This window comes from Felis catus, chromosome A3, assembly GCF_018350175.1.
Source record: "Felis catus isolate Fca126 chromosome A3, F.catus_Fca126_mat1.0, whole genome shotgun sequence".
Taxonomy (NCBI): Eukaryota; Metazoa; Chordata; class Mammalia; order Carnivora; family Felidae; genus Felis; species Felis catus.
In genome coordinates, this window is record NC_058370.1 from 79,474,489 (window position 1) to 79,488,948 (window position 14,460).

Consider the following 14,460-nt stretch of genomic DNA (forward strand, 5'->3'; position numbering starts at 1 on the left):
TGATCACTTCTGCAATCTATCTAAAAAAAATGTTATTAAAAATTTATGTACAGGATGTTCATTTGCAGCTTTATAATATAAAAGAACTGAAAACATATAAGAATGAGAAGTTAAATCTAATACAAAATGAAATACCATACAGACAAAAAATGTATTTTCAAGAGTTAATAAAGGAAACAATCAAATAAAACATTAGGTGAAACAAGCTACATATTGAACTACATTTATCTCACTCTTAAAAATGTAAATGCGGGGGCACCTGGGTGGCTCAGTCGGCTAAGCGTCCGACTTCGGCTCAGGTCATGATCTCCCAGTTCGGGAGTTCGAGCCCCGCGTCGGGCTCTGGGCCGATGGCTCGGACCTGGAGCCTGTTTCAAATTCTATGTCTCCCTCTCTCTCTGCTCCTCCCCTGCTCACGCTCAGTCTCTCTCCTTCAAAAATAAATAAAAACATATTAAAAAAGATTTTGAAAAAAAAAAAAGGTAAATGCGTAGGGGCACCTGAGTGGCTCAGTTGGTTAAGCATCCGACTTCGGCTCAGGTCATGATCTCACAGTTTGTGAGTACGAGCCCCGCGTCAGGCTCTGGGTTGACAGCTCGGAGCCTGGAGCCCACTTCAGATTCTGTGTCTCCCTCCATCTGCCCCTCCACTGCTTGCACTCTGTCTCTCACATTGTCTCAAAAATAAACTTTAAAAAAAAAATTTTTTTTTAAACGTAAATGTGTAGAGGCACCTGGGTGGCTCAGTCAGGTAAGCGTCTGACTCTTGGTTTCAGCTCATCATGATCTCACAGTTCAGGGGTTTGAGCCCTGCACTGGGCTCTGTGCAGACGGCACAGATCCCGCTTGGGATATGCTCTCTCTCTCCCTGTCTCTGCACCTCCCTTGCTCGCTCTCAATACAAATAAATAAACATTTTAAAAATGTGTACCAAAAATAAATGTGTACCAAAAGTATTTCAAGGCGATCATCAACAGGAATCATCACTGGATGATGAGATTTACAGTTTTCAGTATGTCTACAATGAGAATATGCAACCTTCATAATTACAAAAATATTAAAGAGAGAAGAAGGTAGGCCAACCCATTTAGCTAGATTATGTCACATCTTGGTCAAGCTATGATTGGAAAGTTTCTTTCTCTTTCTGAAAATATAAAAATTCTTAATAATACACAACACATTACAAATACTTTGAAATCAGATATACAGGTACTATCATTAAACATACATGTAACATTAACATGTTTCACGAAGAGTGCTAAAGCTAATTATTAACAGTCATCATTGACAATGCAGAAAACCTACGTAATATCCTGCACGTTTGTAGTGCTTTATGGTTTCTAAGTTATATTAGAAAAATACGTGAATTGAAATCACGAACACTACTTCAAACATTAATTGGTTTAAGAGGATATAGACTTAGCTAGATCATCAAATAAAAATTCATAATCTGGGACTTCATACTATAGCAAAATCCGATTTCCAATTTTAAGAATCAGTTCAAATTTTAGAATTACTAGGTCAACCAAAAAATATTATGTTACTAATGATTTAACTATTTAGCACTCATATACTTATGATATAAAAAAAAAACTCTAGAAATGTATGGTTTACTAAAGGGCTCCCTGCTGACAGACAACATTTAGATTCCATTCAGCTACATAAGGACCACCACTTTTTTTTTTTTTAATGTTTGTTTATTTTTGAGAGAGACGGAGACAGAATGCAAGTGGGGAAAGAGCAGAGAGAGAGGGAGACACAGAATCCGAAGCAGGCTCCAGGCTACGTGCTGTGAGCACAGAGCCCAACGCAAGACTCAAACTCACAAGCTTGAGATCATGACCTGAGCCGAAGTAGGAGGCTCAACCGACTGAGCCACCCACGCACCCCAGGACCACCACTTTTAAAATCTTACCACAACTGCAGTAACATCATGCCTGAAATTGTTAAAATACATAAATATACACTAATTTTTTATTGTCAGTTAAACATAATAATGTCTTCCATTCAAATAGATCATCACAAAGTTTCCACAGCATAGCATAACTGTTAAGAACATGGGCTTTTTTAGCCTGACCTGAGATTAAGTCCTGTTCAAATCCTGGCTCCACCAATTACAGTCATGTGACTCTGAGCAAATTATGTAAACTCTAAATCTAGGTTCTCTTATCTGAAAGGGGTGATAGAGTGAGTACCTACCTCAAAGAATTGATAAAGTACTCACTCAACACAAACTGCTCAATCAAGTATTCTACTTTAAAAATAATACAAACAGAATTATTCTGCAAATACTGTTATCACAGTATCTTGAGTTCAAGCTTAGATAGGGCTACTAACTAAGCAAGTAACAGGTGACCTTTATCTGGCAAACCACTTAGCCTTTCAGAGATTCAATTTCTTTGCTTCTAAAACTTAGGTACCAATGCTTGCTCCTCCAAGGCTAAGGAGGGGGGCAAATAAATTGTCTACTTAACTGCTACATTTGGTAAACTGTAATTTACTAAACACACACACAGAATAACATCTATATTTAAAACCATTTTCGGGGCGCCTGGGTGGCTCAGAGTCCAATTTCTGTTCAGGTCATGATCTCACGGTTCATGAGTTCAAGCCCCGCATCAGGCTCTGTGCTGACAGCTCAGAGCCTGGAGCCTGCTTCAGATTATGTATCTCCCTCTCTCTCTGCCCCATCCCTGCTTGCTTGCTCTCTCTCTCTCAAAAATAAACATTAAGAAAAATTTTTTAAGCCATTCTCACTCTTCTCTCAAAGAAATTTACCTTACCAAGGCAAATAATGACCTCAATTTACTAGTGAACTAGCTATGATGATGGTCCAAAACGTAAATTCAGGCCTCCAACTTCTCATCAACATCCAGAAATGCTCTGGAGTTAAAGTGGTTCACAAAAAATCTAGAAAAGCAGCAAATATACAAATTCAGTCAAACAAGCACAGGATTAAAAACTGAAAATTATTTCCTAAACTGAATGTGAACCCACAAACTGATAGTAGCCAAATTAATACATCCCAAGCCTTGAAAATGTCTTTTTAAAAACAAAGCACTGAAGGGAAAGAGAAATTCAAGCATGTTAGTAGTGCTGGGATTGCTTATTCTAACATTAAAGCCAAACATTATTTTGAAATGTCATTTTAAGTTTTAGGATATCTATCAAGATCATATTTTAAAAGGGGATGTGAGAGGGGTGCCTGGGTGGCTCAGTCGGTTAAGCGCCCAACTTCAGCTCAGGTCATGATCTCACAGTCCGTGTGTTTGAGCCCCGCGTCGGGCTCTGTGCTGACAGCTCAGAGCCTGGAGCCTGTTTCAGATTCTGTGTCTCCCTCTGTCTCTGACCCTCCCCTGTTCATGCTCTCTCTCTGTCTCAAAAATAAACGTTAAAAAAAAAGAAAAAAAAATGTATAAAAAAATAAAATAAAAGGGGATGTGAGGATCCTTATTATGGGGTTCTTAGCCTGGTTCCATGGACAGGTTTCAATTAGTCCTCACAGTGCATGAAAAATTGTGTCTGTGTACCTGTATGTTTCCATGGGGAGAGTTTACAACTTCAGATTCACAGCACAAGAGATATAAATGGTAATGTTAATTCTCTCATCAAAAACTGATGACAAAAGGAAACTATTTACAACCTTTTGTTACCAATTTTTATTTTAGCTAAATTACATTCTGCCAGATTTTTAAGTAAACATTTCATATGAAGTCCCTACCATTATTAAAATCTCTCTGCACATCAAGATACAAAACAATACTATCCACATTTTATCTACCCTTTTATTTAAAACACTAAATTTTTATATTACACTGATATGTCCAGGCAGACTTTTCAGTTTCATCAGTATTTTTAAATCTGACAAGAAATAGGTTTTTAGTAGCTTTTAAATAATTCTTTTTCAAAATCAACTTGAAACACATCACATACATCATTTTCTTTCTTGTCATGGTTAAACTCTTATGGGGAGATATACTGAGAGATGAATTCTGAGCACATTATTTGGGGACTTTAGTTCTGAATATCTAATCAAAGATAAATTGATGCTCATCTTTGCACAACCTCTAGGGGAATAAAAGGACAGACTTAATAATTATTGTGACCAAGATTACAAGAAAGACATATAACCTACTTGAATTCAACAAGTCTTATCAAGGTCCAACCATCATGTTCCTATCCAGTCACGGATAAATGTTATTACTATAATGAGATAAAGTAATACCCTCTGTTCTTAAGAAACTTAAACATCTTATGTTTGGGATACAACACAAAAGAAAAATGAAAACAATTTTAAAACTACAAGGGAAAAAAAGCAACTTGTAAGAGTTTGGTATAACCTACAAATAAAATTGCTGAAATAATTTTAAAAAAATAAAAAAAGGAAGCTTCATTGTGAGATTAGTGTTCAGGAGGCAAATTTTTAAACTGAGCTTTTAAGGAAATATTAAGAGGGGCTCCTGGGTGGCTCAGTTGGCTGAGTGGCCAACCTGATTTCAGCTCCAGTTATAACCCCAGGGTCAGGAGATTGAGCCCGTGTTGAGTGGCTTGGGATTCTCTCGCTCTCTCCCTGTCCCTCGCCCCCACACCCATATGTGTGGGCACTTTCTTTCTCTCTACAATAAAAAAAATAAATAGAGGAAATATTAAGAAGTCGTCTTAAGTATTTTTAGAGACCACTGGCTTATACAAACCTGGTTCTACTAACTGTATATACCTAAAGGGAATAAAAGTTAAATTCTACTTCAAGATTCTCTACATTTCTAAGTTTCCATAAATCCATCGCATTTTTTAGTGCTCCTAAGCAAAGTTCTAGGGGTTTCCCAAATAATTTTCAATAACAACTATCATGATGCCTCTTTTCACAACGTAATAAAGATTAACAGACTTTAGTTTCTTTAGATACTATGTTTAAAGTTGGTTTTCCTAGTTAACTTTTAAAACACCAAAACATTATTAAAAGCACTTATTTCTTTTATTAGACAGCAAAGATAATGCTCTTCCCAATTTACTATAACAATAACCACACAACTTATGTTTGGGATATAAAATACAGTTAACTGAAATAAGTACTAAAGACTTATGTAATCATCATATCATAAATCACCTGCACCAAAAGTATCTCCAAACAACCTTAAAATTCTAGGAAAATTTACAGTAACACAAATATTGGAAAGTACAGTTTGAGTATGTGCAAAACCTGCTTCCACCTGTCAGAAAATAAATGCCCAGTTGAAAGTAAACTAGAACTCTAACACTTTTCTTATTGCATTTGGTTAATAAAGTGAAATTCAAGCACATAAATAAAGTAAAATTCAAACACATTTTTTAAAACCATTGTTTTAAAGAATCGTATTAGAAAAGAGGTAGTTTGGAAATCTTCGGAAATATCAGAACAGAAATCCAAAACCCACATAAGCAGTTCTTTACATGAGCATTTTCTCAACAATCAAGTTTTTGTAAATTAATCTTATCTAATGCACCTCGTCCAACTAGGCCTTTGGGCCCAGAAGTAGTTAATCTGCAATACAGCTTGTTTCTTTAGCCTCAAATACTATCTTACAAGGGTCGGAAATAAAATAAATATAAGAATCTGGCTAGAAAAGATCAGGGTACGCTCTTTAACAATCAAAAGTATAAGGAATAGGCCTTTCATTCCAGGAGACAGGCCATGACTATCCCGGGATGGTATCTGTAGTACAGTGCTCTCCTTAATATAATAAAATTTACCATTAAAATGACGAACGGTACACGAAGAAGAACCATCATTAATTTTTTACAAAATAGGTATGAAGGTTCCAATCATGACTATTACAGTTCATTTTCAGCTATTTCAGGGCCGGTAGAAGGGTTTCATACACCCACACACCCCCAAGGGAGAGGAAAACCACCAACCTCCTCCCAGGGAGTTTAATGAAAATTAGCAGGTAAGAGAGGCCTCGGCAGCACGCTGAAATTTAAAGAGGGCGGCCGGAGGGCCGAAAGGTTCGGACTGCGGAGGAAAGCTTCGTCCTCGGACCCCACCTCCCCTCACCTTCCCGGCAGGGCGAGGGAGGCGAAGGCTCATTAGTGCCTTCGTTAATTGACACCTGTAATGAGGAAACTTTCCGAGAGGTGAGACCGCTCAGGCCCTGCCTGGCCAAAGCTCTGGGGCGGCCCCCTCTCGAGCGCCCAGGTAACCGGGCCGGGTTGGGCCCGAGGCGCCGCGGCGGCCGCGCCACCGCGCACCTTCCCGGGGCGCTAGGCCGGCACGCCGCCTGGCTCGGCCGTCGCCTCCCGCAGGCCGCGGCCGCCCGGGGAGCTGCGCGGGGCCCCCAAACCGTGCACCCCCACAGGCCGCCGCCGCGGCTACTTACTTTCATTTAACACCTCCACCAGGTCTGCGCAGTTCTCGCACATCGTTCGGCCGCCGCCCCCCCCCTCCCCCGCTTCGGATCGCAGTGACTGATCCCGACCGGCGGGGGGGAGGGGAGAGAGGCGGAGGAGGGGGCCGGCCGGCCGGCGGGGCGGGGAGGCGACGAGGGCGGGCGGCGGCGGGGACGGGGCGGAGAGCAGGAGTATGGGGGAGGGGGCCGGCGGTCCCCGGAGCGGGCGGGGGAGAGGAGGGGGGCGAGGGGAGGTGCGCAGGCCGGAGGGGCGCGGAGGCGCCGGCGGCGGGGAAGGGGGGGAAGGACGGGGGGAGGGGAGAGGGAGGGAGGGGGCGGGTGGGGAGAGAAGCAGCAGAGTCACTTCACCGACCAGACGCCGCGGCCACCGCTGACGCCGCCGCCATTTTAATAGAGCGTTCGGGCTGCGCTCGGCTCTTTCCGCCCGAGCGAAGGAGCCGACGAGAAACGCCTCGCGCTCTCATTCCTCCGCCTCCTTCCCTCGCTTCGCCTCCCGCCCTCCCACCTCTCCCTCCGCACACACGCCGCACGCTCCACACCCCGCCGCGGCCGGCTCGCCGCCCTCCCTTTCCTCTTCCGTCTGGCCTCCCCGCCCTCGGTCCACCCCCTCCGCGCGTTCGCCCACCCCGCCCAGCCCGGATCTCTGTCAGCGGCCGGAAGGGAAACACGAAGCCAGCGCGGCCGCGGGGGGAGTCCGAGTGAGTAGGGGAAGATGGCGGAGGCACCGAGCGGCTCGCGGTTGCGCGGCGTCGCCCACAGCGGCCCACTCCGCGGGCTGCGAGGTCCCGGCGAGCGCCGGGTCACTCGCGCCGCCCTGTTCCCCGCCCTTGCGCTTCGCCATTTTTCCTCCGGGCCCACGAAGGGGGTGGGGGGGAAGTGGGGTTGATGCCGATTCCTCCCTCCCAGCGCTCAGGTTTTTGGGGGGTGGGGGAGGCAGGGGGTTCACGGAGAAGCCGGGCCGAAGCGACGCCGCAGCCCAAGTTGGGGCACACGGCCCTCTCCCCGCGGGGCTTTGTGAGAATGGAACAGCCCAGGGGCGGCGTAACCTGCATGCGTGTCGATCGCTACCCTCGATTCTGTAAGGCTCATCCGTCCTCGAGCAGTAAGACACCTTGACGTGACTAGAAATGGCGGAGTGAGGAGCGTTCACATGGCATCGCCTCCCTTGTACGCGAGAGGGCCCCGCACCAATTGCCTGCCACTCTACCACTCTTCACCTGAAATAGCACATTCCTCTCTGCGAAGAGCAGATCGCCAGGGTATTAAGATGGGAAACGGAGAATGAAGAACCGGAAGGAAAGGGGACACTCCGCTCAAGTTGGTAGTGTTAACTAGTTAGCATTAGGAAAATTGCCCTCACACCAGCCCTTAATACGTCCTCGCTGATTTCCATACCCAGTACGTTTTATAGAGATGTGACTGAAGAGACCGAAAGGGCGTGTACGTAATCTTATAACTGTGTCACCCAAGCAGCTATTAAGACTAGTAATTGGTTTAAAGGTTGTGTCGAGGTTGGGTCCCACCGTCGTCCCGTGCCAGGACCACCTTGCCAGTGTTCTTATAAAGTTTCTGCCCACCTGTTTTACACTGCTCCATATGAGCAGGTGAGATTTCCGAGCTGTAGAGAGATTCTGCCATCCTCTCCCCTTCTTCCCATCTTTACTGTAAAACTCAGGTTTCTGCACAGTTGACTTTTGGCATCCGTAGCAGACATGGACCAGCCGGCATCCATTCCCACCCACCCCTCTTACCTGCCCACAAGGAAACTTGCCAAACCCAAATTTTGTTCTGTGTTTCAGGTGGCAGCTAGAGACTCTGGTCTCTGGAAGGAAAGCCCCCAAGGAGTACTTGTTACGGGTTAAAACAGTCATGGTAGGGCTGAACCTATGTTTGGGTCTCTGCCAGTGAAACGTGAGCAGAAATCTGCAGAGTGGATCTTTTGGAAAGAATTGCCCATTCCTAATAAAAGAAGGGGACAGGGGCGCCTGGGTGGCTCGATCCGTTAAGCCTCCCACTCTGAAACTCCTGATTTCAGCTCAGGTCGTGATCTCGTGGTCGTGAGATTGAGCCCGGCGTTGGGCTCTGTGCTGAACTTGGAGCCTGCTTGAGATTCTCTCTAAAATAAATAAAATAATAAAATGCTTTGAGAATCTAGAGTATTGTTGTCATAAATGATCATTGCCCTTCAGTCACCACTTAAATGCTCAACACACTTTTTCTGTAAAGAGCCAGATAGTAAATAGTTTCGGCTTTATAGACAAGCCAACTTCCTTATCACAACTACTCAACTGTTAGAACAAAAGCAGCTATAGACAGTACGTGGTGGAAAAAGTATGGCTGTGTTCCAATAAAATTTAACTTACACTGAAATTTGAAATTCATGTTTTCATGTGTCACAAAATACTATTTTTCTCTTCATATTTTCAACTATTTAAAAATAGAAAGCCATTCTTAACCTGCAAACCATACAGAAATGGAACTGGCCAGATTTGGCCTATGGGCTATAGTTTACCAACAACCCTTTATCTACTTCAACTGCTTGTTAACAGAGAAAAGCATAAAAGACCGTGAAAAACAAGGTTGTCTGCCTCCTAACTAGAATCTTCACTCTTCTGTGCTGATTTAGTATCCGTATCAACAAGACATTTTAATGTATTTGAAAGTTGTACATTCTAAAAGTATGATGAAGCAGAATCTGCTAAAATACCCCTAAATCCTTATAAATCTGGATTTTCCAACCAGTAATCAGCAATGACTATACACCTTCAACAGCTAAGATTGTTTTCAATACTTTGTATACATGTCACCATCTAGTGGTAGAATCATGCTTTCAGTAAAATTATACAATCTATGAAATTTTTAATTCTTGAGTTTTGTAATATATACATAGTATATTCCTAGCTCCTTACCTGAAAACCAGCCTCACGTAAACAGCTTTGGAAAACTAATCTTGCCATAGAAATTATTTGCCCTTCGTAGCATTCTGGTTATTACTGAATACAGGATTTTGTCTGGAGTTTGGCGTTAAAGCCTGATTGTTACTGTCAGAGGCCAGAGTTACCGCAGAATTTACTCTTGTCCCTCACACCCACACTTATCCCTGTTTTGTGGGACTTAGGAACATTATTAGAGGCAAGTATGCTATTTTATTCTTTCCACAGCACCCAGCCCAATGCTTTGTGCATAAGATCAGCAAACTACTGTTTGGTTCTTAACTTGATAGAGTGATTGTTTTTATAAATAAATTGGATTATAACACTTCCCTACCTAAAACCCTTCAATATTCCTGTTGCATTTAGAATAAACTCCATTTGAGACTTCCCTAACCTCTGTGGTTTCCAACCTCACTCTTGTTACATTCCAGCCACACTGGTCTGCTTTCAAACATAAAATCTTTTCTGCTCTGGGTCTTGGTGAATGTCGTTTATTCCTAGGACATGCTGTCTTAATTTTGAAATGGCTGTGTCCTCACAGTTTCAACTTAGACATCATCTCAAAAAATATCTCTCCTCCCCTAGAATATTCTATAATACTCTGTTCATTTCCTTCACAGCTCTTACCTTTATTATTACTTTATTTCTGTTTATTTGTAATGGGGACATAGACTGCAAATAAACAATTTTTGAATTAAGAATGGCAGTAGACAGTCCAGTCAGGACTGGTACAGTGGCTCAAGGTTATGAACCCAAGTTGTTTATTTCCACTTCACCCTCCACACATTGGTTTGTCACCTCCTAGTTGTAAGCTGGCCACTATGGCACCAACTGTCTGCTTTAAAGAAAGAAGGAGGAAAGATGATGATGGTCTGTCTTGGTTTGGATTCCCCACAAAGCAAGCCCTGAAATAACAAGTGAAAATAGTTTTATTTTGTTAGCATCCAAGAAACATTGGTAGGATAGTGGAGAAATGAGATAGGAAATGGGAGAGTAAGTGTCCAATAAAAGATTCATTATCAAGCCCCTTAATCCTAAAGGTAACTGAAGCCTAATCCCCCTGGTAAATTCTGCAAACCAATATAAAACATGTGCCTTAAAATCGTCTTACCCTACCCCCCTCCACCCACCCCAAAAAACAAAACCTCCTACCCAAGGGACAAGGAAGCTGGGTATTTACATGTACTCTCTTTAATTGTTGTTAGGGGAGGGGTTGTGGGCAGGCAGCAAAGCAGGCTTCCTTGCTCAACCAGGAAGGCATAGAAATGCAGGTGCCAGCAGTTGGAAGTCTGGCCACCAACTGTATGCTGAAGTGATAAGAGCTAGAGGATATGGGCAGAGCGCTGTGACAGGATCTGGTACACCCCTCTTCCCTCTTCTGTCTTTCTTGAATATAGTTACGAAAATCTGGAGAACAGCAGCCATCTTGAAACAATAAACCTGTGAGCAAAAAGCAAACGCCAAGGCACCGAAAATGGCAGAGTGGAAAAAGAAAAGGCCTGAGTCCCTTGTGGCATTGCTGAGCTGCTGAATCGGTGCTAGCAACTGCCTACTTGTTGCTGCATAAGATATTTGGTTATCTAACAAATACAAAACTCTAAAGCCACCATAAAGTATTTATAGCCTAAATGCAGTCATGAAAAATAGTGTGGTAGTTAGAATAATGTCCCCAACCCCCATACGTGCCTATGTCCTAATCCCCAGAATTTGTGAATATGGTACCTTAAGTGGCAAAAGGGACTTTCCAGATAAGGACCTTGAGACAGATTATTTTCTATTCCTGTGGACTCAATTTTTTACATGAGACTTTAAAATTAGAGAACCTTTCCCAGCTTTGGGCACAGGGAGCTGTGACTGTGACTACATGAGAATGGTTGGAGAGGGCCTCCTGGGTGGCTCAGGGAGTTAAGCATCTGACTCTTGATTAGGGCTCAAGTCATGATCTCACGGGTTCGTGGGATTGAGCCTCATGTCGGGCTCTGCACTGACAGTGCAGAGCCTGTTTGGGTTTCTCTCTCCCCGCCTCTCTCTGCCCCTCCCCAGTTCGTGATCTCTCTCTCTCTCTCTCTCTCTCTCTCTCTCTCTCTCTCTCTCTTTCAAGATAGATGATGAATTGAAATGAAATGAAATGTTGGAGAGATGCAACATTCCTGACTTTGAAGATGAAGGGAAGTGGGCCTTGAGTCAAGAAATGTGGGTGGTCTCCAGAAGATGGAAAAGACAAGGAAACAATCTCCCTTTCAGCCTCCAGAAAAGAACCCAGCCAGCCCTGCTGACATCTTGGTTTAGCTCAATGAAACCCATGTTGGACTACTGACTTACAAAACTGTAAAATGATGTTTGTTAAATTTAGTTTTAAGCCATAAATTTGTGGTAATTTGTTTCAGCAGCAATAGAAAACTAATAGAAGTGATGTGCAGATCTAGAGAATAGCATATGCAAAACTCCTGATACAAAATTCCTTGCTTCTTTCTAGGAACAGAAATAAAGCCAGTATGACTAGAACATAGTTGGGAGAGAAGGCCCATGCCAGACTTAACAGAGCACTGCAAACATTGTTAAGATTTTGGCCTAGATCCTAAAAGCAATACAAAGCATTTAAGTGTGTAAGCAACACAATCAGGTTTTTATTAAAATATTCAGACTAGAGGTGCGTGGGTGGGTCAATTGATTAAGCATCTAACTTCAGCTCAGGTCATGATCTCGAAGTTGGTGAGTTTGAGCCCCACTGTCAGTGCGGAGCCCACTTCGGATCCTCTGTCTCCCTCCATCTCTGCCCCGCCCCCACCCCCCCTCATGCTGTGGTTCTCTCTCTGTCAAAAATAAATAAACAGGGGCGCCTGGGTGGCTTGGTTGGTTAGGCGTCCGACTTCGGCTCAGGTCATGATCTCACAGTCCGTGAGTTCGAGCCCCGCGTCGGGCTCTGTGCTGACAGCTCAGAGCCTGGAGCCTGTTTCAGATTCTGTGTCTCCCTCTCTCTCTGCCCCTCCCCTGTTCATGCTCTGTCTCTCTCTGTCTCAAAAATAAATAAACGTTAAAAAAAAATTAAAAAAAATAAATAAACATTTAAAAAATAAAGATATAAAATAAAATATTCAGACTAATGGGGCACCTGGGTGCCCCGGTCAGTTAAGCATCTGACTCTTGATCTCAGCTCAGGTCTTGACCTCAGGGTCATGAGTTCAAGCCTTGTGCTGGACTCTGCACTGGGCATGAAGCCTATTTAAAAAAAAAATCGTTTAAAATATTCAGACTAATATGTAGAGAGTAGATTAAACATAGGGACAACTGGGGGTTATTAATATTAATCCAGAAAGATGATGACAAGCTTGGACTAGGATAACAAAGAAATGGAGAAAAGGGAGTCCATTCTAAGAACATTTTAGAGGTGAAAAGAACAAGACTTGATTGATAGGTATGGGGAGAGAAAGTATCAGGGCTATCTCCAAATAAGAGATTTGCCCAACTGGGTAAATGATGCTGCCATTCACCACATTAGGGATCACTTAAAGGAGGACCAGAGGGAGATGGGATCAATAATGACAAGTACTATTTTGGAAGCACTCAGTTTGAGGTGCCTGTGAGGTAACTTGGAGTTGTTGACCAGGCAGTTGTTTGAATCTAAAGCTCAAAATAAAACTCAGGACTGCAAATATAAAATCAATCCTTAGTATGGTAGCTCTTTATGGGGAAAGATAACTGCTATACCTCTAGCATTATAAGTTCTAGGCATGAAGAACAACCAAAGAACCAGTTCCCTCAGCTGTCCCCTCTTATCAGGAAAGCAAAAACTTTCCAGAAGCCCCTCTGGCTAACTTTACTTTCTCATTACCTAGAACTCTGTCACATGGCCACCCTTAGAGCTCAAGGAAAGCTTGAGCTCTATATGTGTGTATATACACACACACATATATTACTTGATATACATACATATATATACACACATACATATATACACTTGAGCTCTATGTATGTATGTGTGTGTGTATATATATATACACACACACATATATATAAATGTATAAAATATATATATTTTGTATGTTAACATAATTGACAAAGACATTCCTCACTGCCAACTAAGCCAAATCAAACCAATAAAATGTCTAGCTTCATTCTTCAAATTAATAAATATATATTTTATAATGTATATTTTATAGATTTGGATATTTTGAGGAATATGAAAGACACCAAAAAATACATTTTGGAACATCTTACAGGTTAGATAACTAAAGTAATAAAGTAAAATAATTAAAATTTTTAAAGCTATACAGTAAAATACTGTTTCTATTATTTGTTTTTTAAATGTTTATATGTTATTTATTTATTTGGGGCAGGGTAGAGAGTGAGCAGGGAAGGGACAGAGAGAGAATCCCAAGCAGACTCCACACTGTCAGCACAGAGCCTGATGCAGGGTCTGATCTCTGTAGGCCTGAGCTGGGGCCAGAAGTCAACTATTTTAACATGCACTCCAGGTAATTCTGGTATAGGTGGTCCTTGCCTGATGCTATGAGAAACACTTGAGATAGGTTTCATCCCGTTTCTTCAACATACGCTTCCCTATATTTGAAAGTAGGAGGTCTGGTTTCTCTTGTAACTGACTTTTCTTTGGCTCATAATATCCAGAACTTTTTTTTACCTTCTCCTCATATAATATGGTTTTAGTTCTATACAGGAACCCAATGGAGAAATTAAGCCTTTTCTAGAGAATAGCAATGTTTTTACAAAACATGGTACCTAGAAATATAGTCTAACAGCATACAATAGCATAAAATTATAATCTCTCTTGTTCTGGACAACGTACTTCAATTAATGTAGCCACATAATATTTGGCCACTCTCTAGTTAATTAAAATATTTAAGTCTTGGGGCACATGGGTGACTCCGTGGTCAAGCATCCGACTCTTGATTTTGGCTCAGGTCGTCATCCCAGGGTTGTGGGATCAAGCCCTACGTCAGGCTCTGCACTGAGCATGGAGCCTGCCTAGGATTCTTCCTGTCCCTCTCTCTCTTCCTCTTGCCCCTCTCCCCTGCTCATATGTGCTCTCTTTCTCTCTCTAAAATAAATAAATAAATAAGTATTGAAAAACTGAATAAAATATTTAATATAAAATAAATATAATATAAAATATTCCACATGTCC

The 14,460-nt window shown here is 42.4% G+C and overlaps 1 protein-coding gene and 1 long non-coding RNA gene across 4 annotated transcripts in view; one reads left to right on the plus strand and one right to left on the minus strand.

The window, feature by feature from the left end:
- Positions 1-7,538, minus strand: part of USP34 (ubiquitin specific peptidase 34) — a 249,863-nt gene extending 242,325 nt beyond the window's left edge. For 2 of the 3 annotated variants that reach the window (XM_045054251.1, XM_045054249.1), the window contains exon 1: positions 6,356-6,559. In XM_045054251.1, the coding sequence (XP_044910186.1) occupies positions 6,356-6,398 (43 nt within the window). In that variant the 5' untranslated portion in view covers positions 6,399-6,559. Of the gene's footprint in view, positions 1-6,355; positions 6,560-7,431 lie in introns of those variants that run through there. The other variant, XM_045054250.1, reaches the window with a different exon arrangement.
- LOC102902567 lies at positions 6,698-11,827 on the plus strand. The gene is made up of 2 exons (XR_006595600.1): positions 6,698-7,083; positions 11,424-11,827. It is a non-coding gene; the product is annotated as an uncharacterized LOC102902567 (long non-coding RNA).
- The last annotated feature ends 2,633 nt before the right edge of the window (positions 11,828-14,460 follow it).